This window comes from Nyctereutes procyonoides, unplaced genomic scaffold, assembly GCF_905146905.1.
Source record: "Nyctereutes procyonoides isolate TBG_1078 unplaced genomic scaffold, NYPRO_anot_genome, whole genome shotgun sequence".
Taxonomy (NCBI): Eukaryota; Metazoa; Chordata; class Mammalia; order Carnivora; family Canidae; genus Nyctereutes; species Nyctereutes procyonoides.
The window spans coordinates 20075379-20102242 of record NW_026575051.1 but is presented as its reverse complement, the minus strand read 5'-3'; the positions used below and the strand labels follow the sequence as shown (position 1 = coordinate 20102242).

General features: G+C 38.9%; 1 protein-coding gene across 1 annotated transcript in view; it reads right to left on the bottom strand.

Moving 5' to 3' along the window:
* The window catches only part of EFHC1 (EF-hand domain containing 1), a 63251-nt gene that overhangs the window by 2082 nt on the left and 34305 nt on the right, over positions 1-26864 (bottom strand). Inside the window, exons 8-10 of the mRNA XM_055329564.1 lie at positions 23710-23923; positions 23168-23315; positions 3308-3448 (exon numbers count right to left, since the gene is read on the bottom strand). Coding sequence (XP_055185539.1) covers positions 3308-3448; positions 23168-23315; positions 23710-23923 — 503 coding nt within the window. The remainder of the gene's footprint in view (positions 1-3307; positions 3449-23167; positions 23316-23709; positions 23924-26864) is intronic.

Here is a 26864-nt window from a genome sequence, read left to right as displayed (position 1 = left end):
GGGAGCCTGAGTAGAGCGTTTCTGAACTCTAGCTCCATTCCCCGGCTGCCACCTGTTAAATCACTGCACCCCACAGAGCCAAATCTACTGCCTCCACCTCCCTAAGGTCAGGGTTTGTATGATTCACCTGCTGCTGCTTAATGCTATTGCAGATCCATACCATCTATGTTACATCATCTAAAAATAAGTGTTTTAAAAATTTACACACACGGAGTCAGGAATCTCTTATACTTTTAACATTCTCCAGTTTACTCCTAATTTTATGAAAGATGATAGATTGAGAGGTGTAGGCTTAGCATTTATTGAAATGAAGAGAGATTAGTAACACAGCTTTATAAAGAAGGAGGTTGTCGGGATCCCTGGGTGGCGCAGCGGTTTGGCGCCTGCCTTTGGCCCAGGGCGCAATCCTGGAGACCCGGGATCGAATCCCACGTCGGGCTCCCGGTGCATGGAGCCTGCTTCTCCCTCTGCCTGTGTCTCTGCCTCTCTCTCTCTCTCTCTCTCTCTCTCTCTGACTATCATAAATAAATAAAAAAAAAAAGAAGGAGGTTGTCCCTTCAAAACACAACCAGGATAAGCAGAAACCCACTTTTTATTTTCTCTGAACACAAAGGTACTGCTCCAAAAAATAAAGAATTTTAGAGCTGGAAAAGACTCACATTTCATCTTTACAAACCTGCTTTGGGAGAAAATGAGGGCCCGAATAAACTCAGAAAGCACTCCTCCTCCTTTTTCGATGATGAAGGAACAGACTCAAAGACCTTAGAGACTTATTCCAGTTGTCCCTTCAGAGGCAAGACTGGAATGGACATCTCACTTGGGTTCTGATGTGTTCTTTCAAGTATGCCCAACCACCTCTTGCTGACCCCTCTCCCTCCACACCATCACAATACCTGTCCACCATGGCTTTCTTGTTCCTACTTCCTTCTGCACATAATATTCAAAAGGTTCACTGTTCTAAATGGCCTCTTTCAACTTAATTCCCTCTTGACCTGTTGGCAACCCTTGGTGGGAAAGGTATAAATTGCTAGGACATTTTAGAAACAATTTGAAAAACATGAAGCAAAAGCCCAGCAAAGAATTTAAAATAATTTATCCTAAGGAAATAATCATGAGTTGTATATAAAGTTGGATACAATCTAATAAAGCTGTTTTGAAACAGCTAAAGGTCTAAAAAAAATCATCCAGGGATCCCTGAGTGGCGCAGCGGTTTAGCGCCTGCCTTTGGCCCAGGGCGTGATCCTGGAGACCCGGGATCGAATCCCACGTCGGGCTCCCAGTGCATGGAGCCTGCTTCTCCCTCTGCCTGTGTCTCTGCCTCTCTCTCTCTCTCTCTCTCTCTCTCTCTCTCTCTCTCTCTCTGTGTGTGTGTGTGTGTGTGTGTGTGACTATCATAAATAAATTTTAAAAAATTTAAAAAAAAATAAATAAATAAAAAATTAAAAAAATCATCCAAAAAATCAGGAATTAGTTAAGCAATATCCAAAAACAGACAATATAATAATAATTCAATATGGACAATGTTGCAGGAAGATTAGATGGATTTGTTAGTGAGAAAAATCAAAAGTGGATACAGAAAGCTGTATTTTGCATAAAAGTTGGGAAGGGAATAAGAACATATATTTAAATTTGTTTATAATGTGCAAAGTAACTCTGGGAAGATATTTTAAAACCAACAAAAAGAGGTAGTTACCTATGGAGAATAGAGGATAACAACCAGGTAGATGCAAGACAGAGTGGGAGTAAAACTTTTCATTTGTCCCTTCAAAGATTTAATTTTTAAAATTTTAAAATTTTGTTATATATATATTATCACATTTTTATTTTATATATATTATATATATATATTATATTATATATATATAACATCCCATAAAACATCAGAAATGTTCGTGATATACTATCAAGTACAAAAAGCTAGTTAAATACTAAAGGATTATTCTATTTTATATGCATATTAAAGCAATATTGGAGGTAATCATCTCTGGGTTAGATTTTAGGAAATATTTTTATTTCTATTTTCTAAATTTTTACTCCCTGGATATTATTTTGAGCATATGTTACTTTTATAAGTAAGAAAAAAAAACTATAAGTTCTAATAAAAATCTCTAGTATCTAAATGCTGTCTGGCATTATTATTGAAGCAGAACATGCGTATCTGATGGGTATACCTCCAATCCTATATACTACACTAAATTATGAATGACTGCCAGGGAGCTATTTTAGTGGCAGAAAGCAGTCAAATCTCAATCTTCCATATCTTCCCAAGAGTAGAGCCGTAGAGCATATATATTTAAAATGTGACTTCTCTGGGGCACCTGGGTGGCTTTGGCTCAGGTTGTGATCCCGGGGGTCCTGGGATCAAGTTCCGCATTGGGCTCCCCACAGGGAGCCTGCTTCTCCCTCTGCCTCTCTCTCCCTCTTTCTATGTCTCATGAATAAGTAAGTAAAATCTTTAAAAAAAAAAATGTGATTCTCCAATCATTTTGGGAAAGAAAAGATAACTCCCTTTTCTGAAGGGGCCAGATGTTCACACTGCTTCATACAATAGGGAAAATGCTTATGGCATCTGCTGCCTTTGAGTATGATGGAGTAAATTCAGAACTTGCTATTTAAGACAGCTAGTGAAAATTACAGCCCCTATTTTATTGGTCCAAACCAGGACCATTCTCTAGGAAAGCTGGAAGACCCACGTGTTAACAAAGGACCACAGGGGCCCAGTAGTTATCCTTAACAGGGACTGCCAACAGAGAGGTGGCTGGGTTCCCATCACTCTAGGTGCAGACTGTGTACCAATCCCTCCAATGCCCTTTTTTTACTTTCCATAAAGCAAACAGGAGTTTTATAGGGTGATTGATCTCCCATAGGTAAGAAAGACATCAGGGTTTCCATTCCACTCTTAGAATGTTTTTCTAGGAGCAACTTGGCAAAACCCTCTACTTAGCAAAATGTAAATGGAATTCACATATTTTCTTCAACAGCAGAGAGACTTCAACCTTGTTTTTTTCTTTAATTAAAGATTTTTATTTATTTATGAGAGACATAGACAGAAAGAGGCGCAGAGACACAGGCAGAGGGAGAAGCAGGCTCCATGCCGGGAGCCCGACGTGGTACTTGATCCCGGGACTCCAGGATTGCACCCTGGGCCAAAGGCAGGCACTAAAACGCTGAGCCACCCAGGGATCCCCAACCTTGTTTTTTCTTATATTGGAGTAGGGTTGGTTAGTGGGCAACTCTTTGATGCATTAGAACTTTAAAGTGTGGCCATTTCACTTGCAAAGGTTCAGCATCAAACCCTTGGTCTGACCTTAGCTCTTGTTCCACACTCCAGGGTCTCTCCTTGGCCCCAGTGAAGGTAGACCCACTCTCAGGACAGGCAGTCCCTTGCCCAGAGTGTTCTGGATAATCAGGAAGCTGAGCAACATTCTCAATTTCTTGGTGCTTTTCTCTGGTGAGACAGAAGAAATTGTAGTAAAGAACATGAGCTCTAGAATCTCACTTGTTCTGTTTTACCACTTAAAGTCAACATGATCTTGAGTAGATTGCCTAATTGTTCTGCGCCTCAGTTTCATTATCTGTCATATGGGAGCTTTGAAAAGAAGCCACCTCATAAAGATTGTTGTTAGAATTAAGTGATTACATTTGAAGCACTTAGTACTTAACATAGATACATGCAAATGTCAGCTTTGAACAAAGTTCTTTGACAGTCCTAGTAGAAATATTCTCTCATCTCACAACTATTAATTGAACATGTATGGCTCAATGTTAGAAGGAACTTATCTCTAGTAAGGATCTCTGTTTTCCAGAAGGAAATTAGGACATGGACTTTAAAATCATTCACTGAAGGGAGAAGATGACCATTACCATGTAGAGGAGGTACAAAGCCTGAGAGGATCAGGAAGGGGTGAACTAGGAGGTGGCATTTGACCTATAGCCTTGAAGGATGTGAGGGCTTGGACCTACAGCATGAAATGTCAGGACCTGCGGACAACGGGAACAGCCTGAGAAAAGGCATGAAGAAAGGAATGCTGGGGCTTAGTATAATAAAACTGTTTATCTGGGGTGTAGAATGTGGAAAGGTAAGCTGGAACTCAAGTTACATGGGCATACAGAGACACACTATGGAGGTTCTCAGATACCAGATTAAGAGCTTTAGAGTTCAAGTGATGGAGATCTCTTAATAGTAATATGATGAAGAAATCAAAAGAGATCAAAGGGAAGTTTAAAAAATCTTGAAACAAATATAAATATGACATATTAAAATATGGGATGCAGCAAAAGCCATCCTAAGAGAGAAGTTTATCACAATAAATGTTTACACTAAGAAAAAGATCTTGGGGCATTTGGGTGGGTAACTCAGTCAGTTAAGCATCTGCCTCTTGATTTCGGCTCAGGGTTGTGAGATCAAGCCCTGCACTGGGCACCATTCTGGGTGTGGAGCTTGCTTAAGATTATCTCTCTCCTCCCTCCCCACCTCCTGCTCATGTGCTCTCTCCCTCTCTCCCTCTTGCTGTCTCTCAAAACAAAAAACAAAAACTCAAAATACCCTAACTTTATACCTCAAGAACTAGAAAAAGAAAAAACTAAGCACAAAGTTAGCAGAAGGAAGGAAATGATAAAAATCAGAGTAGAACAATGAAATATAGACTAGAAAAATGATAGAAAAGATCCATGAACCAAAGAGCTGGTTTTGTGAAAAGATAAAATTGACAACCTTTTAGCTACACTGAGAAAAAGAGAAGACAAAAATCAGAAATTAAAGGAGCTATTACAACTGATAACACAGAAGTACAAAGAATCATAAGAGATCATTATGAACAATCATATATCAACAAGTTGGATTACCTGGAAGAGATTAATAAATTCATAGAAACAAAGCCTAATAAGACTAACTCATTGAGCTAGAAAATCTAAGCAGACCAATAACAAGTAAGGAGGTTGAATTGGTGATAAAAAGTCTCACAAAGAAAAGCCTAGGATCAGATGGTTTCACTGATGAGCGCTACCAAGGATTTAAAGAAAAACTTAAAAAGCAATCCTCCTCAAACTCTTCCAAAAAACTAAAGAGAAGGGAACATTCCTAAATGCATCTTATGAGGCCAGCATAGACAAAAGCCAGACAAAGACACTACAAGAAAATTACACACCAATATCTTTGGTGAACTTAGATGCAAAATTTGTCAGTAAAACACTAGCAAATCAAATTCAACAGCACATGAAAAGGATCATATTCCATGATCAAATGGTATTTAACCTTTGTATGTAATGATGGTCTAACATATACAAAGTCAATAAATGTGATACACCATATTAGCAGAATGAAATAAAAAGTCATATGATCATCTCCATGAAGAAAAGGCATTTGACAAAATACAGCATTCTTTCCTGATAAAAACTCTCAACAAATTAAAGATAGAAGAAACCTACTTCAGCATTATACAGGCCACATATGACAAACCCACAGCCTACATCGTATCCAGTAGTGAACAAGACAAGGATGCCCACTCTTGCCACTTGTATTCAACATAGACCTAGCCAGAGCAATTTGGCAAGAAACAAAAGGCCTCTAAACACAAGAGTAAGGTAAAACGGTCTCTGTTCACAGATGACATGTACTCTGTGCCGAAAACCTTAAGGACTCCACCAAAAAAAAAAAAAAAAAAAGTTAGGACTAAATCAACAAATTCAGTTAAGTTGCAGGATTAAAAAAAAAAAGTATAAAAATCAGTTGTAGTTCTATACATTAAGAATGACTTATCTAAAAGAAAAAGAAAAAATTCCATTTATAATAGCACTGAAAACAATAAAATGCTTAGGAATAAATTTAAGGACATGAAAGACATGTACACCAAAAACTGTAAGACAAAGAAATTAAAGAAGGTGTGGAAACGAATGGAGAGATATCTTGTGTTTCTGGATTAGAAGAATTAATAGTTGTTTAAATCTCCACACTATGCAAAGCGATCCACAAACTCAGTACAATCCTTATCAAAATTCCAATGGCATTATTCACAGAAATAGGGATCCCTGGGTGGCGCAGCGGTTTGGCGCCTGCCTTTGGCCCAGGGCGCGATCCTGGAGACCCGGGATCGAATCCCACATCGGGCTCCCAGTGCATGGAGCCTGCTCCTCCCTCTGCCTCTCTCTCTTTCTCTCTCTGTGACTATCATAAATAAATAAATAAATAAAATAAAATGAGTCTTCTGTAAAAAAAAAAAAAAAAAAAGAAATAGAAAAAAAAAATCCTAAAATTTGCATGGAACCACAAAAACCCCAAGTAGCCAAAGCAATCTTGAGAAAGAAGAACAGAGCTGGAGGCATCACACTTCCTGATTTCAAACTATCATTGCAAAGCTAGAGTAATCAAAACTATATGGTACGGGCATAAAGAGAGACACATAAGCCAATGGAACAGAATAGAGCCCAGAAATAAACTCATTCATATATAGTCAACTGTCTTTGACAAGAGTGCTGTGAATAAGCAATAGGGAAAGGACAGTCCCTTCAATAAATGGTGCTGGGAAAAAATAGGTATCCATGCAAAAGAATGAGACAGGATCCCTATTTTATAGAACTCACAACAATGAACTTAAAATGATTAAAGACTTATAAGACCTGGGACTGTATAGCTCCTAGAAGTAAACAAAGGGAAAAAAGTGCCTTAACATTAGTCTTGGCAATGATTTTTTTTTTTTTGGATCAGACACCAGAAACACAGTCAACAAAAGCAAAAACAAACAAGTGGAACTACAGCAAGCCAAAAAGTTTCTGCACAGCAAAAGAAATAATCAACAAAATGAAAAGGCAACCTATGAAAAGGGAGAAGATATTTACAAATTGTCTTAGTCCACTCGGGCTGCTATAACAGAATACCAGAGCCCAGGTAGCTTATAAACAACAGAAATCTAATTCTCATAATTATGGAGACTAAAAAGTTCAAGATCAGGGCACCACAGATTCCATGTAGTGGCTGGTGAAGGCTCTTTTTGGTTCATAGCCAGTATCTTCTGTGTCCTCACATGGTAGAGGGAGGCTAGCAAGTTCTCTGGAGCCTTTTTTTTTTATATATAAAAGCAGTAATCCCATTCATAGGGTTCTTATGACCTAATCACCTTCCAAAGGCCCTCCCTCTTAATACATGACATAGCCTCTTAATATGGACCAGGATACCAACATATAAATTCTAGGGGACACAAACATTCAGACCACAGTGCAAACCATGTATCTGATAAGGGGTTAATACTTAAAATATATAAGGAACTCCTACAACTCAAAAGCAAAAAAATAAACAATCCAATTAAAACATGGGCAAATGACTTGAGTAGACATTTTTCCAAAAAGGATATACAAATGCCAGTAGATATATGAGAAGATGCTCAACATCACTAATCATGAGGGAAATGCAAAGCAAAAACCACAATGAGATATCACCTGTTAGGATGGTTATCATCAAAAAGAGATAATAACTTGGGGAGGGTGTGGAGAAAAGGAACTCCTGTACATTCCCACTATAAGTAGGAATGTAAATTAGTATGGCCATTATAGAAAACAGTTATGGAATTTCCTCAAAAAATTAATAGGGGCACCTGGGTAGCTTGAGCATTTGTTTTAGGCTCAAGTCATGATGCCATGGTCCTGGGATTGAGCCTTGCACTGGGCTCCTTGCTCGGTGGGGAAGCTGCTCCTCCCTCTCCCTCTGTCCTGCTTTCTCTTTCAAATAAATAAAATCTTTAGAAAAATTAAAAATAGAACCATAAAAAATCTAGGATCTAGCAATCCCACTTCTGGATATATAGTTGAGGGAAATGAAATCATGATCTCAAAGAGACATGTGCACTCCCATATGCACTGGGCATTATTCACTATAGCCAAGATTTGAAAACCAAAATGTCCATAGATGGATGAGCAGATTTTAATAACATGACACATACATAAGAAACATGGCACAATGGAATGTTATTCAGCCATAAAAAAGGAAATCCTGCCATTTGTGACATGGATGAACCTAAAAGATATTGTGCTTAGTGAAATAACCCAGAGAAAGACAAATACTGTATAATCTCATCTATATGTGGAATCTTAAAAAAAAAAAAAAGGAACTCATAGAAACAGAATAGAAGGGTGGTTACCAGGGGTTGGGGGAAGGGGATGATGTTGGTCAAAGAGTACAAACACTCAGTAACAAGATGAGTAAGTACTGGAGGGCTAGTCTACAGCATTGTAACTATGATTAATAGCATTGTACTGTATACTTGATATTTGCAAAGAGATCTTAAGCATTCCCACCACATACACAAACACATACTCCTAATAAATGATAGCCATGCGAGGTGATGGATGTGTTAATTAACTTGATTGTGGTAGTCATTCACAATGTATATCAAATCACCACGTTGTAGATTTTAACTATACACAATTACACCTCAAAAAGTTGAGGGGAGAATAGTCTGATGAATTTGGAGCCAAGTTCCAGGGTGACTGGTCTGATAATATATGTAAAATGGATTAAGGGAAAGAGTAGATGTGGGCAGATACACGAGGAGATATTGTGGAAGCCCAGGTAAGCAGTGATGGAAGTATGGCAGACACCAGTGGTTCCGGTGCAATGCAACATTCAGCCTCTCCTTTTCCTAACAGTGCCCTTATCTTATTTGGAGCAACAGTTAGGAGTGGCTGTGTGACAGTCCAGAGAATGAGATGTCAGCAGAAGTTGCTAGGTGGGGCTCTTGGATAAACCCTTTAAAAACAGGAAAGACATGGTGAGATTGGCTGTTCAGTCTTTTACCCTTTGTCCTTCCCCTTCTTCCTGCCTGGACTACAGATGCAATGCTGGAGATGGAACATTCACTTTGTGAAAAAAGAGTGAAAAGTAGAAGGACAAAAACTACTTCCTATGGATATCTGAGGAGAGAGAGAGAGAAAAAAAAAATCAAGTCTCTATTGGCATTGCAGAGCCACCATACCAGCTCTAGACTGCTTTCCTCCAGATGTTGTATTCCAGGAGGAACATAAAACTCCACTGGGTTAAGCTAATATAAATCTGTTTTTGTTGTTATTATGTGCAGAAAATGCAACTCCTAACTGATTGAGTGCTTTAAATTAGGAAATGGTGGGGAGAATGAGAATGAGAAGTCAGAGGCAAGATATATTATAGAATAAAAGAATTTAACATATTGAATATGGTGCAAAATAAAAGAGGTCAAAGGTACCTCCAAGGTTTCAAACTAAGTTAGATGGAACACTGATGTGATTAAGAGAAAGTGGGCAATTAACATTTAGTGCTTGCCTTCTGTGTGCCAGACACTATACATATGTTATCACAACTCATTGTTATCACCACCTTGAGACAGAAAGGCAGAAAGAAGGAAAAGCAGTGTGCTAGAAAGATGAAAATGATAATGGCCTCATTTTTTGTGTGTTGTACAAACTGTGAGGTACTGTGGCTCAGCTTGATGAGGACACTGAACAGGGCAACAGGAATCTAGGCCTAGAATCAGGAGAATGGTCAGGATGGAGAGCAATTTATTTAGACACTGTGCAATGACGTAAGATTGTCAAGAGAGTTTAGCAAAAGCAAATAAGAGGACCAAAAATAGGATCTTGTGAAACACCAATCTAGCAGACAAAAAGTAGCAAAAAGATACAAATAGGCTTCCAGAGAAGTAGCAGGAGTATCAGAGACTGACTTTCCAGAACTCAAAAGATGGTTTCAAAAAAAAAAAAAAAAAAGGGTGATAAAGACTTCCAGGGAAGATGGTGGAATAGGAGGGTCCTAGGCTCACCTCAACCCATGGATACACCCAGATAATACCCATATTAATGTAAATAACCCCAAAAGGACCCAAAGAATGGCAGAACAGATCTCCACAGCTACATGTAGAAAAGAGGCCACACTAAGAGGGTAGGAAGGGCAGAGATGTGGTTGGGAGCTAAAAAGACCCACGTGACTGTCCTTGGGAGGGAGGGACACCATCAAAGTAGACAGAGAGAGGAGAAAACCCCACCCCAGGCAACCAGGCACAGGGAACTCACAGAGGGTTAGAGAATCCCCATAACATTTGGTTTTGAAAAACAGAGGGCCTAATAATCATTAGGGCTTAACTTTAAAGATCAGCAGCTTGGCTCTGGGAGAGCCAGGAGGGCAATAGGAAACTGAGTCCCTGCCCTTAAAGAGACAGCACAACAAACAGCCCCACTGAGATACAGCATAGAAGCAGCAGTTTGAAAAAACACCTGGGATATAAATGAGGGGGTTTTGTTTACTAATCTCAGAATGTGCTAGAGGAGTAGGGATGTTTGAGAGACTTCCTTAAGAATAAAAGGGGAGTGGGCCTCCGGTGGCTCTGTCAGGTAAGTGACTGACTTCAGCTCATGCTTCAGTTCATGACATCATGAACTCAGGGTCTTGGAATCAGGCTCTGCATCGGCTCCAGGCTCAGTGAGGACTCTGCTTCTCCCTGTCCCTCTGACTCCCTATCTCTGCTCATGCCACACCCCTTCAAATAAATAAGTAAAATCTTAAAAAAAAAAAAAAAAAGAGAAGGCACCATTCTCCTCCCCATACCCCCACCCAAAATAAAAGGACACCTGTGGGAACCAGGGCAGCACGAGCACTCCCCACCTAGTTTGCTAACAGCACACCAGATCTGTGGGTTCTCCTGCAGAAACTACCTTTCCAGTCCAGGCGGGGCAGGAATTTTAAGCCCCAACCCCTTTACACAGAGGACCAGCATGGACTTGCTGGCACAGTACAACCTGTCCCCTCCAACCTGACCTTGGCAGGAGTTCATCCAAAGTTGTGGCACAAGCCTGGCAAGGTGCAAGCAGCCCTAAGAGTTCTCTCCCAGCACCACTCCAAAGTGACTTCTCCTGCTCCAGGGAGAGGAGAAAATAACCACACACACCATTTGCACTATGATCCCAGCAGTGGGCTGGGGGCAGACATCTGGTCTGACTATAGGTCCTGCCCATCAGTGAAAGTTTCTCAGTGTACAACACAGGAAGAGTGCCCTGTAGTTTAGTGCTACTGAATCTTTGGCAAACACCTCATCTGACTCAACTCAAGCCCAAGGTGGCCCCAGACTGGCCCACCACAGGGACCAAACATTGTATACAACAGGCAAAGAGAACCACTGCAGACAAATGGACTGAAGAAACAGAGTTAGACAGAATGAGGAGACTGAAGAATATGTTCCAAATGAAAAATATAAAAATCACAGCAGGAGAGCTAAATGAAACAGATAGGTAATATGCCTGACAGAGAATTTAAAATGATGCTCATAAAGATATTTGCTGTACTTGAGTAGATGACCTCAGTGAGACCCTCAACAAAGAAATAGAAAACATAAAAAAGAATCAATTATGGATGCAGAACTCAGTAACTAAAATTAAATATGTATGTTTATATAATACTTCTATATTTATATATTAATATTATATATATTTTATACACTAGAAGGAATAAATACTAGACTGAACAAGCAGAACAGATGAGCAATCTGGAAGAGACAGTTATGGAACACAATCAAGCCAAACAGGAGAGAGAAAAAATAATAAAAAATGAAACTAGATTAAGGAACAGAAGAACACGATCAAGTGTAATAATGTTCACATTATAGGGATCCCAGAAGGAGAAGAGAGAGAAAACATGGCAGAAAATGCATTTGAAGAAATAGCTGAAAACTTCCTGAATTTTGGGAAGGAAACAGAAATCCAGATTCAGGAAGCATGGAAAGCCTCCAACAAAATCAACCTAAGGAGTCCACACCAAGGCACATAGCAATTAAAATGGCAAAAAGTAAAATAAAAAAAATTAAAATAAAATAAAATGGCAAAAAGTAATAAAGAGAAAAATCTTAAAAACAGCAAGAGAAAAGAAAACAGTTATATACAAAGGAATCCCTATTAAGCTATCAGTTAATTTTTTAGCAGCAATTTTGAAGGCCAGAAAAATATTCAAATTGCCAACAGGAAAAGACCCTGCAGTCAAGAATATACTATGCAGCAAGGCTATCATTCAGAATATATAGATAAAAAATTTTTCAGACAAACAAAAGTTAGTAAAATTCATCACCACTAAACCAGCCCTGCAAGAAATGTTAAAGGGTACTCTGAATGGAAATGAAAGACTGTAAGTAGGATTAAGAAAAGTAGGAAGCACAAAAGCAGTAAAATTAAGTAGATCTATAAAAATCAAAGAAAAAAAGGATGTAAAGTAAAATAGAATGGATTCCAACCTAAGTGAACATCAACTTAATATAGACTGCTACCTGCAGAAGATGGTATATACAATCTTAGCGGTAGTCACAAATCAAAAACTGGTAATAGATATGTAAGAAATGAAGAGAAATGAACCCAAGTATATCATTAAAGACAGAAAACCATGAAGAGAGCAAGAAAGGAGCTAAAAAAAATACAAAAACAATCATAAAACAAGTAACAAAATGGCAATAAGTACAATAATCACTTTGAATGTAAATGGACTATGCTCCAATCAAAAGACAGGTTGATGGAATGGATAAAAAAGCAAGACCCAGAGGTGCCTGGATGGCTCAGTCAGTTAAATGTCTGACTCTTGACCTTATCTCAGGTCTAGATCTCAAGGTTGTGAGTTCAGGCCCCACACTGAGCTCTATGGGTGATGGGAAGCAAGATTTATCTATATTATATTGCCTATAAGAGACTCATTTCAGATCTAAAGACACATACAGACTGAAAGGGAAGGAAGGGAAAAGCATTTATCATGCAAATGGCAGTGAAAAGAAAGCCAGGGTAAAAATACTTACCTCTGACAAAATAGACTATTTATTTTTTTATTTTAGAGAGATAAAGAGAGAGAGTGTGTGTGTTCACACGTGTGTGAACAAGAAAACATGCAGAGGGAGAGAGGAAGCAGATGCCCTGCTGAGTGGAGAGCCTGATGCAGGGCTTGATTTCATGACCCTGAGATCATGACCTGAGCCAAAACCAAGAGTTGGATGCTCAACAAACTGAGCCACCCAGGTGCCCCAGAAAAAAATAGACTTTAAAACAAAGACTGTAACAGGAGATAAAGAAGGATACTATATAAAGGGAATAATACAACAAGAAGGTATAACAATTGTTTGTTATTAACTGCTTTTTGTTATGTTGGGGGCATAAATATTTACAAAGGAAGTACACAATAGTAAAGCAATGTAATATAAAGGACTTTAATACACTACTTACATCAATGGATAGATTATCCAAACAAAGTCAAGAAATAGTGGCTTTGAATGACACAATGGCCTACCAGATGGACTGAAGAGAAATATTCAGAACATTCCATCCTAAACAGATTATACATTCTTTTCAAGTGCATATGGAATGTTCTCCAGATAGACTATATGGTAGGCCATGAAATAAGTGTTAGAAAATTCAAAAAGATTGAAGTCCTACCATGCATCTTTTCTGACCACAACACTATAAAACTAGAAATCAACTATAAGACAAAAAACCTGAAAAGAATAAATACATGGAGGTTAAATAATATGATGCTATTAAACAATGAATGGGTCAACCAAGAAATCAAAGAGGAAATAAATACGTAGAGATGAAAATACAATGGTTCAAAATCTTTGAGATGCAGTAAAAGCAGTTCCAAGAAAGAAGTTCATAGCAATAGACTTACTTCAAGAAGCAAAAGAAATCTCAAACAAATTAACCTTAAATCTAAAGGAGCCAGAAAAAGAACAAACAAAACTCCAAACCAGTTAAAGGAAATAATAAAGATTATAGAAGAAAACCAAAATAGAAACTAAAAAACAGAACAGTATAATGAAACCATGAGCTGGTTCTTTGAAAAGATCAACAAAATTGATAAACATTGACAGACTCACTAAAAAAAAAAAGGCCCAAATAAATAAAATGAGAAATGAAAGAGAGAATGGACACCACAGAAATTCAAAGGATTGTAAAGGCATAGCATTTATTATAATATTCTAACAAATTAGATAACCTAGAAGAAACAAATTCCTAGAAACTTATGAGCTCTCCAAACAATCAGGAATAAAAATTTGAACTGACTGATCGCCAGCAATAAAACTGAATCAGTAACCAAAAGCCCTCAACAAAGAAAAGTCCAGGACCAAATGGCTTCACAGGTGAATTCTACCAAACTTTTTTTTTTTTTTTCTAAGTGAGGGGAAAGTAGGGGCAGAGGGGAAGGGAGAGAGAAAATCTTAAGCAGGCTCCACACTCAGCCCCATTGACATGGGGCTCAATTTCACAACCCTGAGATGATTACCTAAGCTGAAATCAAAAGTTGGACACTTAACTGACTGAGCCACCCAGTCGCCCCAATTCTACCAAACATTTAAAGACTTCTCAAACTATTCCAAAAAGTAGAAGAGGAAGGAATGCTTCTAAATTCATTCTATGAGGCCAGCATTACCCAGATACCAAAATCAGATAAAAACATTAGAAAAAAAGAGAACTACAGGCCAGCATCTCTGATGAGCATAGATGCAAAATTCCTCAACAAAATATTAGAAAACTCAATCCAACAATATATTTTAAAAAAATCATTACCCGCAATCAATTTGAATTTATTCCCAGGATGCAAGGGGTGGTTCAATATTCACAAATCAACGTAATACATCACATCACTAAGAGAAAAGATAAAACCCATAGGATCATTTCAGTAGATTCAGCAAAAACATTTGACAAAGTACATCTATGCATGATAAAAATCCTCAACAAAGTAGGTTTAGAGGGAACATACTTCAACAAAATAAAGGCCATTTATAAAAAATCCACAGCTAATATAATCAGTGGTGAAAAACAGAGCTTTTCCCCTAAGATCAAGAACAAGACAAGGATGTCCACCCTCACCACTTTTATTTAACATAGTACTAGTAGTCCTAGCCGTAGCAGTTAGACAAGAGAAAGGAATAAAAGGCATCCAAATTGGTAAGGAAGAAGTAAAGCTGTCACATTTGCCATCACAGTATTTATAGAAAACCCTAAAGACTCTATTAAAAACTACTAGAACAGATACAGAATTCAGTTAAAAAAAAAGTCACTGGATACAAAAATCAACAGAAATTTGTTGCATTTCTATGCATTAATAATTAAGTAGTAGAAAGAAAAATTAATAGTCCCATTTACAATTGTACCAAAAATAATAAAATACCTAGAAATAAACCTAACCAAGGAGATGAACAGTCTGTGCTCTGAAAACTATGAAACACTGAGGAAAGAAACTGAAGATCACAGAAACAAATGGAAAGATATTCCATGCTCATGGATTGGGAGAATAAATAGTGTTAAAACTTCCATATTACCCAAAGCAATCTACAGATTTAATGTAATCCATATCAAAATACCAACCACATTTTTTGCAGAACTAGAATAATCCTATGATCTGTATGGAACCACAAAAGACCCCAGATAGCCAAAGCAATCCTGAAAAAGAACAAAACTGGAGCTATCACAATCCCATATTTCAAGATATACCATAAAGCTGTAGTAATCAAAAGTTTGGTACCAGCACAAGAGTAGACATATAGATAATGGAACAGAATAGAGAGCCCTGAAATAAACCCACAATTATCTGGTCAATTAATCCTTGACAAAGCAGACAAGAATATGCAATGAGAAAAAGTCTCTTCAATAAATGGTGTTGGGAACACTGGACAGTTGGATGCAAAAAAGAAAAACTCAAAATGTATAAAAGACCTAAATATAGGACCTGAAACCACAGGCAGTAATTTTTGTGGGATCAGCTGTAGCAACATTTTTCTAGAAAGTTCTCCTGAAGCAAGGAAAACCGAAGCAAAAATAAACTACTGGGAATACATCAAAGTATAAAAGCTTCTGAACAATAAAGAAAACAATCAGCAAAACCAGAAGACAACCTACTGAAGAGAGAAGAATTAGTAAATGCCATGTCCTATAAAGGGTTAGTATCTAAAATATATAAAGAACTTATAGAACACAAAAAAAGCAAATAATCCAGTTAAAAATGTGCAGAAGATATGAACAGATAACGTTTCCAAAGACATCCAAATGGCCAACAGACACATGAAAAGATGCTCAACATCACTCAGCAGAGAAATGCTATTCAAAACTACAATGGGCTATCACCTCGCACCGGTCAGAATGGCAACAAAAAAAAAAAAAACAAAAAAAACAAAAAAAAAAAAAAAACAAGCGTTGGCAAGGTTGAAGAAAAAAAGGAACCCTCCTGCATTGTAGGTGGGAATGCAAACTGGTATAGTTACTGTGGAGGTCATACAGTATGGAGGTTTCTCAAAAATTAAATAGAATCACCATAGTAATTACCCAAAGAATATGAAAACACTAATTTGAAAAGATTTATGTACCCCTATGTTTATTACAGCATTATTTATAATAGCCAATTCATAGAAACAACCCAAGTATCCATCAATAGATGAATGGATAAAGAAGGTGTGGTATACACCTTCTCTCTCTCTCCCTCTCATGCGCATACACACACACACACACACACACACACACACACACACACAGGAATATACTCAGCTATAAAAAAGAATGAAATCTTGCCATTTGCAACAACAGAGAGAGCTAGAGAGTATAAGGCTAAGTGAAATTAGTCAGAGGAAGACAAATACCATTTGATTTCACTTATACATGGAATCTAAGAAACAAATGAACAAAAAAAATTTAAAAAGAGGACTTTTAAATTTAGACAACAGACTGGTTACCAGAGCAGAGGAGCATGGGGGATGGGTAGAACAGCTGAAGGGGATTAAGAGTACCTTGTGATGAACACTGAGAAATGTATAGAATAGTTGCATATACCACACACCCGATACTAATGTAACACTCTATGTTAAAAATTTTTTTTAAAAAGAAAGTGATGGAATCTAAAAAGTGGGAATTTTTACATGTAGTGACTTACATGTAGATCAAAAAAGACTAAACATTAAACCAGGGACTTGGCAAACTACAACAGGTCAAAACCAACGTGCTGCCTATTCTAAATAAAATTTAATTTAATTGGCATTCAGCCAAACCCTCATTTACACATTGTCTATGACCACTTTCACCCTGTAAGGGCACAAGTGAATGGTGGTATGGCCCACAAAGCCTAAACTATTTATTACCTATCTCTTCACTAAATATATTTGCCATCCCCTGTCTTACACTACGAGCTCCCTCTTCTCTCATATACTTGCCTGAGCGTTTATAAAGATCTGGCACAAGGTGCAAGCTCACGTATCTGTTGAGGTAATGAATGAATGAATAAGAGACCATTAGATTTGGAAGGAATTGATGACCTTTAAGAAAGCAACTTTTGAAGCATGGATTCTAAAGGAGACAGAAAGGAGGTGGTTATAGATCCAAAACAGAATTAAATTTGGAGAAATGGGATCTACTTATCTTTGACAAGAAGGTAAAGAAGAGTAACAGTTTGGAAACTTTCTAAGGTGAAGAGTGAGAAAATTGAAGGAACTTACTACCTTGGATCATTTGGTCTTATATTTGAGACCAACTGCAAATTGAATATGGAAGGGCTTGGGGCATAAAGAAGATAGAAAAAAGACTATTGGGGAATGCCTATATGGGAAAAGTGGCTAAAAGTGGAAAATCATGAAAAAGCTCACTAAGCAGGGGAGAAGGGTCCTCTCAAAAATGAAGAGCACAAATGGGATGCTAATTAAGTGATAACATATGAACGTGTGGAGATTTCACATGGAGGGGTGGATTTATGAGCATTTTTAAAGCAAGTCTGAGTTCCATATACTACAACGAGGACCAAAAACCCAACAAGAATTTCAGATAAAGTCAATGCTCAATTACTTGTGCACTTTTTAATTTTCTGGCTCAGAGAAAGAAAATGGCTAGCTGCAAATATTATCCTCCTGTGACTGACACTTGACATAAGTACTCAGGTCTGACAGGTACTTGAGATCCCCTTTCATTATTCTTAGCAATGATTAGTCAAATAAATGATCTGTATCTCCTTAGAGTGGGTTCTTGGCCAGATGGGAGGAGTTAGGATCCAAAGACAGAAGGGCTAGAAGACATGGAAGGGGCGGCACAAGGGTTCTTATCACCTTCAAGCACTTTCTGTCACTTATTGGTCTAACCCATCACAGAAGAAGAGAGGGAGGATGAGATGAGGGTGAAAGCAAGGACAGCAATGGAACTCAACCTAGAACTTGAATTTGTCTTTACTTCTATTGGCATTTTATACTAAGTGCCATACACTATCTTTTCCTCATTAGAAAATCAGAACGAAAAGGGAGAGAGATTCTACGGGTAGTGTGCCAAAGCAAGAAGCTTCCCAGTGTTGCTGGTATTTGCACAGACATGGGGAAATTACAGAAGAAACTTTGGAGAAGCACCTGAATTAGATATAGGACCATGAGTCTCCCTGTGGCCCCGAATGCTGTGCAGTCACTAACACATGCTTCTCTAGTCCATGCAATTCCCAATTTCCTAGACAGCTGCCATATTTCATTAGGCCTGTGGCATTGTTTCACATTTTTTTAATATGTCTGGAAGTAGGAGTTTTTTAATTGATGATGAATGCCAATTATAATTGTTTCTTAGTAGATAACTTATGCATTTATTTTTCATTTTTATATTTTGTTGATATGTAGTCAATAGAATGGTACAATTCACAACTCCTCCTCTCCTGAAATCTCCCATCCTTATTCTTCCTATGGCACTGCTACTCTGAAAAGGACACACTTGGTAAGATCCATCATCCATATCCACCCACCTCCCAGGAGCTACACCCACACACTCCACTCCACCTTCCTGCTTCCTGCTTGTTGCCATACGTCAAGGTGTTTTTTTTTTGTTTGTTTGTTTGTTTTGGTTTTTTTTTAGGTCAAGGTTTCAAAGAGTGATTCCAGGACTCCCAGAGGCTCCTCAGATCCATTTGGGGTCTGTGAGGTCAAACCTATTCTCATAATAACGCTAAACCAGTATTTGCTTTTTAACCTTTGTTTTCTCACAAATGCACAATGGAGTTTTCCAAAGGTTACATGATGAATGAGATCCAGCAATCTGAATACAGAGGCAGATGAAAATCCAGCTGTCTTCTGTTAATAAAGTCAGACATTAACGTGACTTGCAGAAATGTAAAACAAGGCCATTCTTCTATTTTTTTTGGGGGGGGGTTGGAAAATAGTTATTTTTTATAAAACACTTGTTCGTGTTAACACGAAATGAGTTTATTTTTAAAAACTGATATTTTTAAATTTCTCAAATATAATTTTCAACATGGTAAATATCAATAGATATAAAACCACACAAAGACTCATTGTGGTCCTCATTAATTTTTAGGAGTATATAGGTGCTCTGAGACCAAAAAGTTTGAGAACTGCCAGAAATGAATGCTTGGTGTCCCATTCCTCCACCAGGTATGGAGTCCCATCCTTTCACACATTTGTCAGTTTCCCTCACTGCAAAATCATTCCCATTTATGTATAAACATGCTGTTTTTTATTTTTATCTTAAAAATAAAAACTTCTGCTCCTCTGTCAACTACTGCCCATGTCTCTTCCCCTTTGCAACAAACTTCCTCAAAAGAGTTGTCTATAATTCTGGTCTCAATTCCTCTCCTCCCACTCATTTTTTTTTTTAATTTCAATATTATTGACACATGATGTTTGTTTCAGGTGCACAACATGGTGATTCAACAAGTTTATTCCTTATGTTGTGCTCACACAAGTAGCTGCCATCCTTCCACTCTCTCTTAAATCCCCTCCCAGGGGCAGCCCCGTGGCTCAGCGGTTTAGCACCGCCTTCAGCCTGGGACCTGATCCTGGAGACCTAGGATTGAGTCCCATGTTGGGCTCCCTTCATGGAGCCTGCTTCTCCCTCTGCCTGTGTTTCTGCCTCTTTCTGTGTGTCTCTCATGAATAAATAAAATCTTTAAATAAATAAATAAATAAATAAATAAATAAATAAATAAATAAATCCCCTCCCATCAGGTTTTCCTGCCCTTCCCATTCCACTGAAATGGGGGGGATCCCACCTGGATCCCCCCACATTGCTAAATCCCCATTTGACACAATGAATCATTCCTTGATATACAGGCAGCTGTCCCTCTGCAAGGCTCTGATGAGTGTGATTTTCAGTTAACACTGTTTAGTTAAATAACCCAGTCCTTCAACAACAAGGTTCAAATTTTAGTTACCAGTTTGTGAACAGTGAGGAACTGCACAAAGCACAAACTCACTGTTGGCTGGTCAGTGTACGGATCAACATAAAAACAACACGTGCACATCGATTGGTGACAATCAGCTCATGTTTTTCAAAGTCTGTCAGTGACTGGCCACTTGGCAAAAATGTCTATCAGTGAAAAAGGAAATTGGCAAAAAAAAAAAAAAAAAAAGTGAAAGTGAAGCAAAGAGACAAAAAGTGCTAGCACTGGAAGTAAAATATTGCCTCTAACGTAATGGAGGTATAGCAGTAGCTGATGGGTGCCATGGTCCCCACCGCCAGTGGGATTCCCAGGGCAGCGCACAGCTAGGGGAAAGGTGACTTAAGGCCTGCATGAGGACAGAGGGTGCGTGGAAAGGACAAGCAGCTCTCAGGTGCAGTGAGAAACTTCCCATTGATAGAACTCTTGGAGGCACTTCATGGTTATTAAAGGAACAGGAGGAGGTATTTCACAACATGGAGAGCAAAAATAATAAAATGGTGAAAGTTGATCCAAAATTTGAAAGGAGTATGTCAATTTGCCAACGCATAGGAAAGATATTTGCTCTGGTTATGTGACAAGAACGAGGCAAGTACTGTTCAACCTTGTCTCAGCAAGTTGTTTCCCTGCCCTCCCCCCCAAGAAGTAAAGCACTTTGATTCTTAATGTTGCCAATGTTTTATTTTTAGATTTATCTTAGAGCAAGAGCACACACATGTGCAGGCATGCGAGTGAGGGCAGGGGCAGAGGGAGAGACTCTCAAGCTGACTCCCTGCTGGAGTGTGGAGCCTGATGAGGGGCTGGATCTCATGACTCTGAGATCATTACCTGATCCAAAACTCAAGAGTCATACACTTAACTGACTAGCCACTCGGGGGTCCTGCCTTTGTTTTAAATTACGGTGTACCAAATAAAAATTGGTTTTACTATTTTTTTCACTTCTTACACGTATATAACCATGGAGTTTTTCATGTTTTGACAGAAAATTTTAAAGGTCACAGAATAGTTAACTTTACCATCGATTATTAAGATTTTTTGCCTGGTTGTTTTCAGAGTTCCGAGCTCCATGCAAAGGGAGAATGGCCTACATTTCCTTGATCCGACTTCAGGGCACCACACCCACTTGATTTTCATCCAGCCTCACTAGCTGACTTCCTAGTCTCCTCTCTCAATGCTCACTGTTGGGGGACATCAGAACCCAGTCCTTGGAGCTATTCTCTTTATTTGCACTGCTCCCTTAGCCAGCCCTGTGGCTTAAAACATCATCTGCTTGTGTCAACAACTTCCACATACCTAGACCTCTTGCCTAAAACCCGGGTTTATATATCCAATGGCCAGTTGATATCTCTATCTGGATATCCAATAGATACCTTAAATCTAGTGTATCTATTAGAAGATGGAGAGTCAGTAAAACATCCTCTATAACAGAAAGGCACTTTAAGACTGAAACACAAAGCAAGTGATTCCATACCATTTGTGCAGTTTCTTTCAGGGTAACTTATGGGAGAATCGAGTAGACTGATCCAGACAGGATGGTCCAGGCCACACGCAGCTATTCTCTACCCCTATTCTCTGCCCAGTCAGGACTTCAATGCCCAGCTTTTATGGAGCAAGGAGCGTGGTGGTGAGGTCACAGGATAGTTATCTAAAGTGGTGTCATTTGTGCACCAAAGGATCTCTACTAGTTACCTAAAGTGGGGCCTTCTGTGCACCAGCCATCTCTACTAATTACCTAAAGTGGGGTCCTCTGTGCACCACTTTGGGGAGGATCAGAAAAAGCCTTCTTGCAATCCCATCAGGGCAGACATTAGCCTCCCCAGGGCCAGGAACACATAGCCTCGAGGAGGGACACTGTGTGAGAATGAACAAGATGGAGGGCCTAAGATGGAATCACTGTGGTCAGCACTCCTATAATAACCAAAGCCAAAATCCTTCCCCCAACCAAAATAACCCTCCTCTACCCACAGTACACATCTTCCCCATCTCAGCTGATGGCAACTCCTTCCTTCCAGTTTATCAGGCCAAAAATCTTGGAGTCATTCTTAATTACTGCCTTATAGCCTCTGTATAATCTGTCTGAAGTCCTACAGGCTCTACCTTCAAAATTCATCCAGAATCAGACCACTTTTCCCCATGTTCACTGAGGCACCTGGTCCACACACCCTCATCTCTTGCCTGGATTTCTATAACATGGTCCTAACTCGTTTGCCTCCTGATCTAGCCTCGGCACAGCAGCCATGGGAGTTCTTTTAAAACACATGTCAAATCTTGCCATTCTTCTGAGAAACACCCCCTCACCCCCCGCCCTGTGGCCCTCATTTTACAAAGAAAAGTCAACATATTTCCAAAGACCCAGTGGGTCCTACCTCATCCAGCCCCTTCTTATGGTGCTACGTTCTAACCCCATCTCCTCCTCTTCCACTCATATCCTCAGTCTCGCTGTTCTCACCAGCCTGCTTCTTCCCAGTACTCTAGGCAGGCTGGGCCTTCGCAGTCACCAGGCCCTCTTCCTGAGAAGCTCCTTTTCTTTCAAGTGTTTGCTCACGGTCACCTTCTCAAGGTGTACTCGGTTCCCCAGATCAACTACAGCCCACCATCACCCTCCAGAAATTCTTATCACTCTTATTGTTCTCCATTTTTCCATTGCACTTATCCCCTAAGGTACTGTATGATTTACTTGTGTTATTTGTTGCCTCTCTCTCCTGTTGCTTAGAAGGCAAACTCCATGACAGCAGAAACTTTTTGTCTATTCTGTTGACTGGCAAAAGCCCAAGGGCCTGCTGATAGTATCTGATACATACCAGGCATTCAATAATTATTTGCTAAATAAATGATGTTACTATAATGGACCCAGAGAACCTTCCTTGTATGTCTGATAACTCCCATCTGGTGAGGGAAATCTGAAAATCTAAAATGTGATTACCCATTCATCTTATCCAAAACTATCTCCTAAATGTCTTACATGTGCCAAAGTCAAATTGGACCTTAGAGAGTCAAACATACTTTTCCAATTCTGGTGCAGGAGCTTCTTGCTTTTGAATCCGGTTCCGAATAGACAAGAGTGCTTCTGGCGAATACTGGGCAGCATTGTTCTCCATGTACTTCAGAACATAGTCGTCTGTATCAAGGATGATGAACTGGTGGCCAAACACTGGGGAGAGGGTGGGAATACACTTAGCTTGATTATGATTTTAATCATGCAATTAGGGGTAAAATAATACTGATCCTCCAATGACAAGTTCACAGATAGGCATCTGTGACCTAGACGAATGAACTTCCAACAACTCTCTAAACTAATATGCAGTAGTTCACTCAGTGTTTAGGAAGCTTGAGGTTTCCATCTATAGCCTATGAATGTGACCAACTTACAATTTAGTTGATATGAAGGGGATCAAAATACTGTATCACACATACAAGAATACTGGCTTCATTTCAGGTGGAATACAGCCTGATGGCCTCTTAAAAGAGTTAAATGAATTAAATTCCCACAAGGAAGCACCCATTCACCTGGTGGGTAGGAAAGGCTATGCTGTGCTTAGACCTACCCTCAATCACAGCGCCAATGAAGAAGTCAGTTGGGCCATAGTAGATGGGATCTTCTGCTGTCGAGGATGGTTTAGCAACCTTAGTTCTGCCAAGGTACTTGCCACCGATGATGCCAGAATTTCGAACAGGAGGTTCAAAGATACTAATCATGTCACTGGCAAGAAAATAAGAGAAGACAAATCGGCGGTCTTTGTCTTCTGGGATGGGAGATTCCTAGAAAGGAGAAGAAAGGAAGCAAAAGGAAGGTACATGGTCTACTCAGATGTTCTAAATTTAAGAATCTATAGGACTAGGTAAAAATAGACACCTGGGTGGCTCAGCAGTTGAGCATCTGCCTTTGGCTCAAGGTGTGATCATGGTGTCCTGGGATCCAGTCCCACATCAGGCTCCCCACAGGGAGCCTGCTTCTCCCTCTGCCTGTCTCTGCCTCTCTCTCTGTGTCTCTCATGAATAAATAAATAAAATCTTTTTAAAAAAGGACTACGTATAAAATATAAACCAAATATACAAAATATAATGTAAGTGAACAGTATGGGGGTAGGGGAGGGGGGACTCTGTTGGCCTGGAAAGGACATGCCTCATCTAAAGGAGGCTGCCCCAACTCAACTCCTTGTCTGAATGTAAGCCCTATGTTGCTAGATCTTCCTATTTCTCACGGGAAGACAGAAATCCAGGTGTTGTATGTAAGTGATGAATCACTAAATTTTACACCTGAACCTATACTACACTGTATGTTAATTAAATGGAATTTAAACAAAAACTTGGAAAAAAAAACTGATTTTAAATGTTGAACTTAACTCTTTTAAAGTGCCATGTGGGCCAAAAACAAAACAAACAAGCAAACAAACAAAAAACGTGGGCTACATTCTGCCCACAGGCTGCCCATAGTTTGAGACCTCTTAGCTGACACGATCAACTTCATAGACACTAAGATGATTATGCAAAGTTTAGTTCTTCAAAGAAATCCATTTATATACATAATTTTAAAAAGAAAAGTTAAGAAAGGTTGGATGAGTAATATAAAGTCATAGAGTTGAAATTGATTCTGAGATACTACCTTGTAGATAAGACTGTTCCTACATCTAATCACTGAAGAGTGATCACATAACCCTAAGAAACCAATTCCAGGTTGAACAAGCCTAAATACAGACATGCTTATTCTTGACTAAAATTCTCTCAAATTGCAACTTCAGCACATATCTTTTCATTTACAACATGGAATTTCTTGTATGATAATTTCTCCTTTATCAAAGAAAGTCACTGGGTTTCCTCTTCACAAAATAATTTCCTATACCATTCCCAAATCCAATATTCTCCAAACTTTTTTGATTAGACACTCTAACAACACACAAAAAAAAATTTAAACAAACATCCACAATGTAGTTAATAAAAATCAAATCACATCACCTCTTGGCTCCCAAACCCTAGAGGATTCCCATCACACTGAATAAAATACAAAGTTCTGAACACAGCCACAGGCAGGGCTGTATCAAGTGGGGGAGGTTTAATTATTTACCCTGGCAGGAGTACTTTAGAAGTATTTTAGAAGTTAAAAAAAAATCTTTGTTTTTATTTAGAACTGAAGACTTAAAGTTGCATAAACAATATAGAATTTTCATATACTCCTCACCAAACTTCCCCTGATATTAGCACCTTACATAACCACAGTACAATTATCAAACCCAGAGCAATGGTACAACAGTAATAGTAAATAGTAATGGCACAATACTGTTAAATAAATTGCAGTTCTTACTCAGATTTCACCTGTTTTTCACTTGTGTTCTTTTTTTGTCTCAGGATCCTATCCAAGATCTCACATTATATTTAGTTATTCTTTGACCTCCTCCAATCGTTACAGTTCCTCATTCTGTCCTTATCTTTCATGACCTTGACACTTTTGAAGAGTAATGGTCAATTATTTTGTTGAACGTCCCTTGTGGATCTGATATTTGCATCTTTGGCAAAAATACCACAGACAAAATATCGTGTCTTTCTCAGAGCATACCAAGGAGGACACAGTATTGATGTATCTTACTATGGGTGATGTTGACCTTGGTCACATGGATAAGAAGATAAATCCTGGGTTTCTCCCTTTTAAAATTACCATCTTTCCCTTTGCAGTTGATAAATATCTTGAGGCACACACCCTGAAACTATGAAAATCCTGTTTCTCCTCAAAGGTTTTCCTGTATTTAGCAACACTGATGGATCTTCTCTACAATTCTTGCTGTGGCGTGTGCTTAATGGCAGTTTTTTATTGCTCTCTTCTGAAATTCTACTGTATGGAGGCACGGTCTCTTTGAGGATTAGTATTGTATTGCTAATATTTAGAATTACAGGCACGCAGTGACAGTAAAAGGCAGATCAACTTTTGGGTTTATTTTTAAGTTGTCTGCAGGCTTGTTACCTACATCCCTTGTTGCCAGCACCATGGGTGAGTACTCCCACCACTCTCTCCCTCGGGCCTTGTTAGACCACTGGCTGCAAAGCTCTGAGCTGGTTCCTGATCTCGTCTTTGTTTCTGTCTTTCTACCCTCCATTCCCTGTCTATGACCTCTGCATGAAATGCAGTTTCCTCAGATATGCTGCTGGCTAGCCCCCTCGGACATTTTTTCTGGTCTCTACTCAGCTGTGCACTCTCCGCCCCCAGCATTTCTCTTATTTACCAGTATAAATGATCCCCTCCCCATCTTTTTTCTCCTGCTTTACTTTTAACAGCATGTTTACTACTTGTTCTTTGATGATATATTTACTCTTGACCAGAATAACCTCAACTGGAATGTAAGCTCCATGAGGCCAGAGATTTGTCTGCCTTGTCTTTCCATTGTACCCTCAATGCCCGGAACTATGCCAAACCCAAAGTAGTTCTCTGATATTTGTTGAATGAATGAATGAATGAATAATTCAATATATGTTCTGCATAAACATGTTCTGTGCCCTACAAAGCAGATATAAATATCAGGTGCTATAAAATAAATGTACTCATATAAATTATGAACAGAGGCTATACTGTTTTCTTCACATCCTGCATGGATTACATGCTGCCTGCAGGCTCCTTGGAAGGCCAAGCCTGCTGCTGTGCAGACCACTGCTCAAGTGGCATTCTTGAGCTTTCCCAAGCCCCCTAGCTGGCACTTCACCCTGAGCCCCAGAT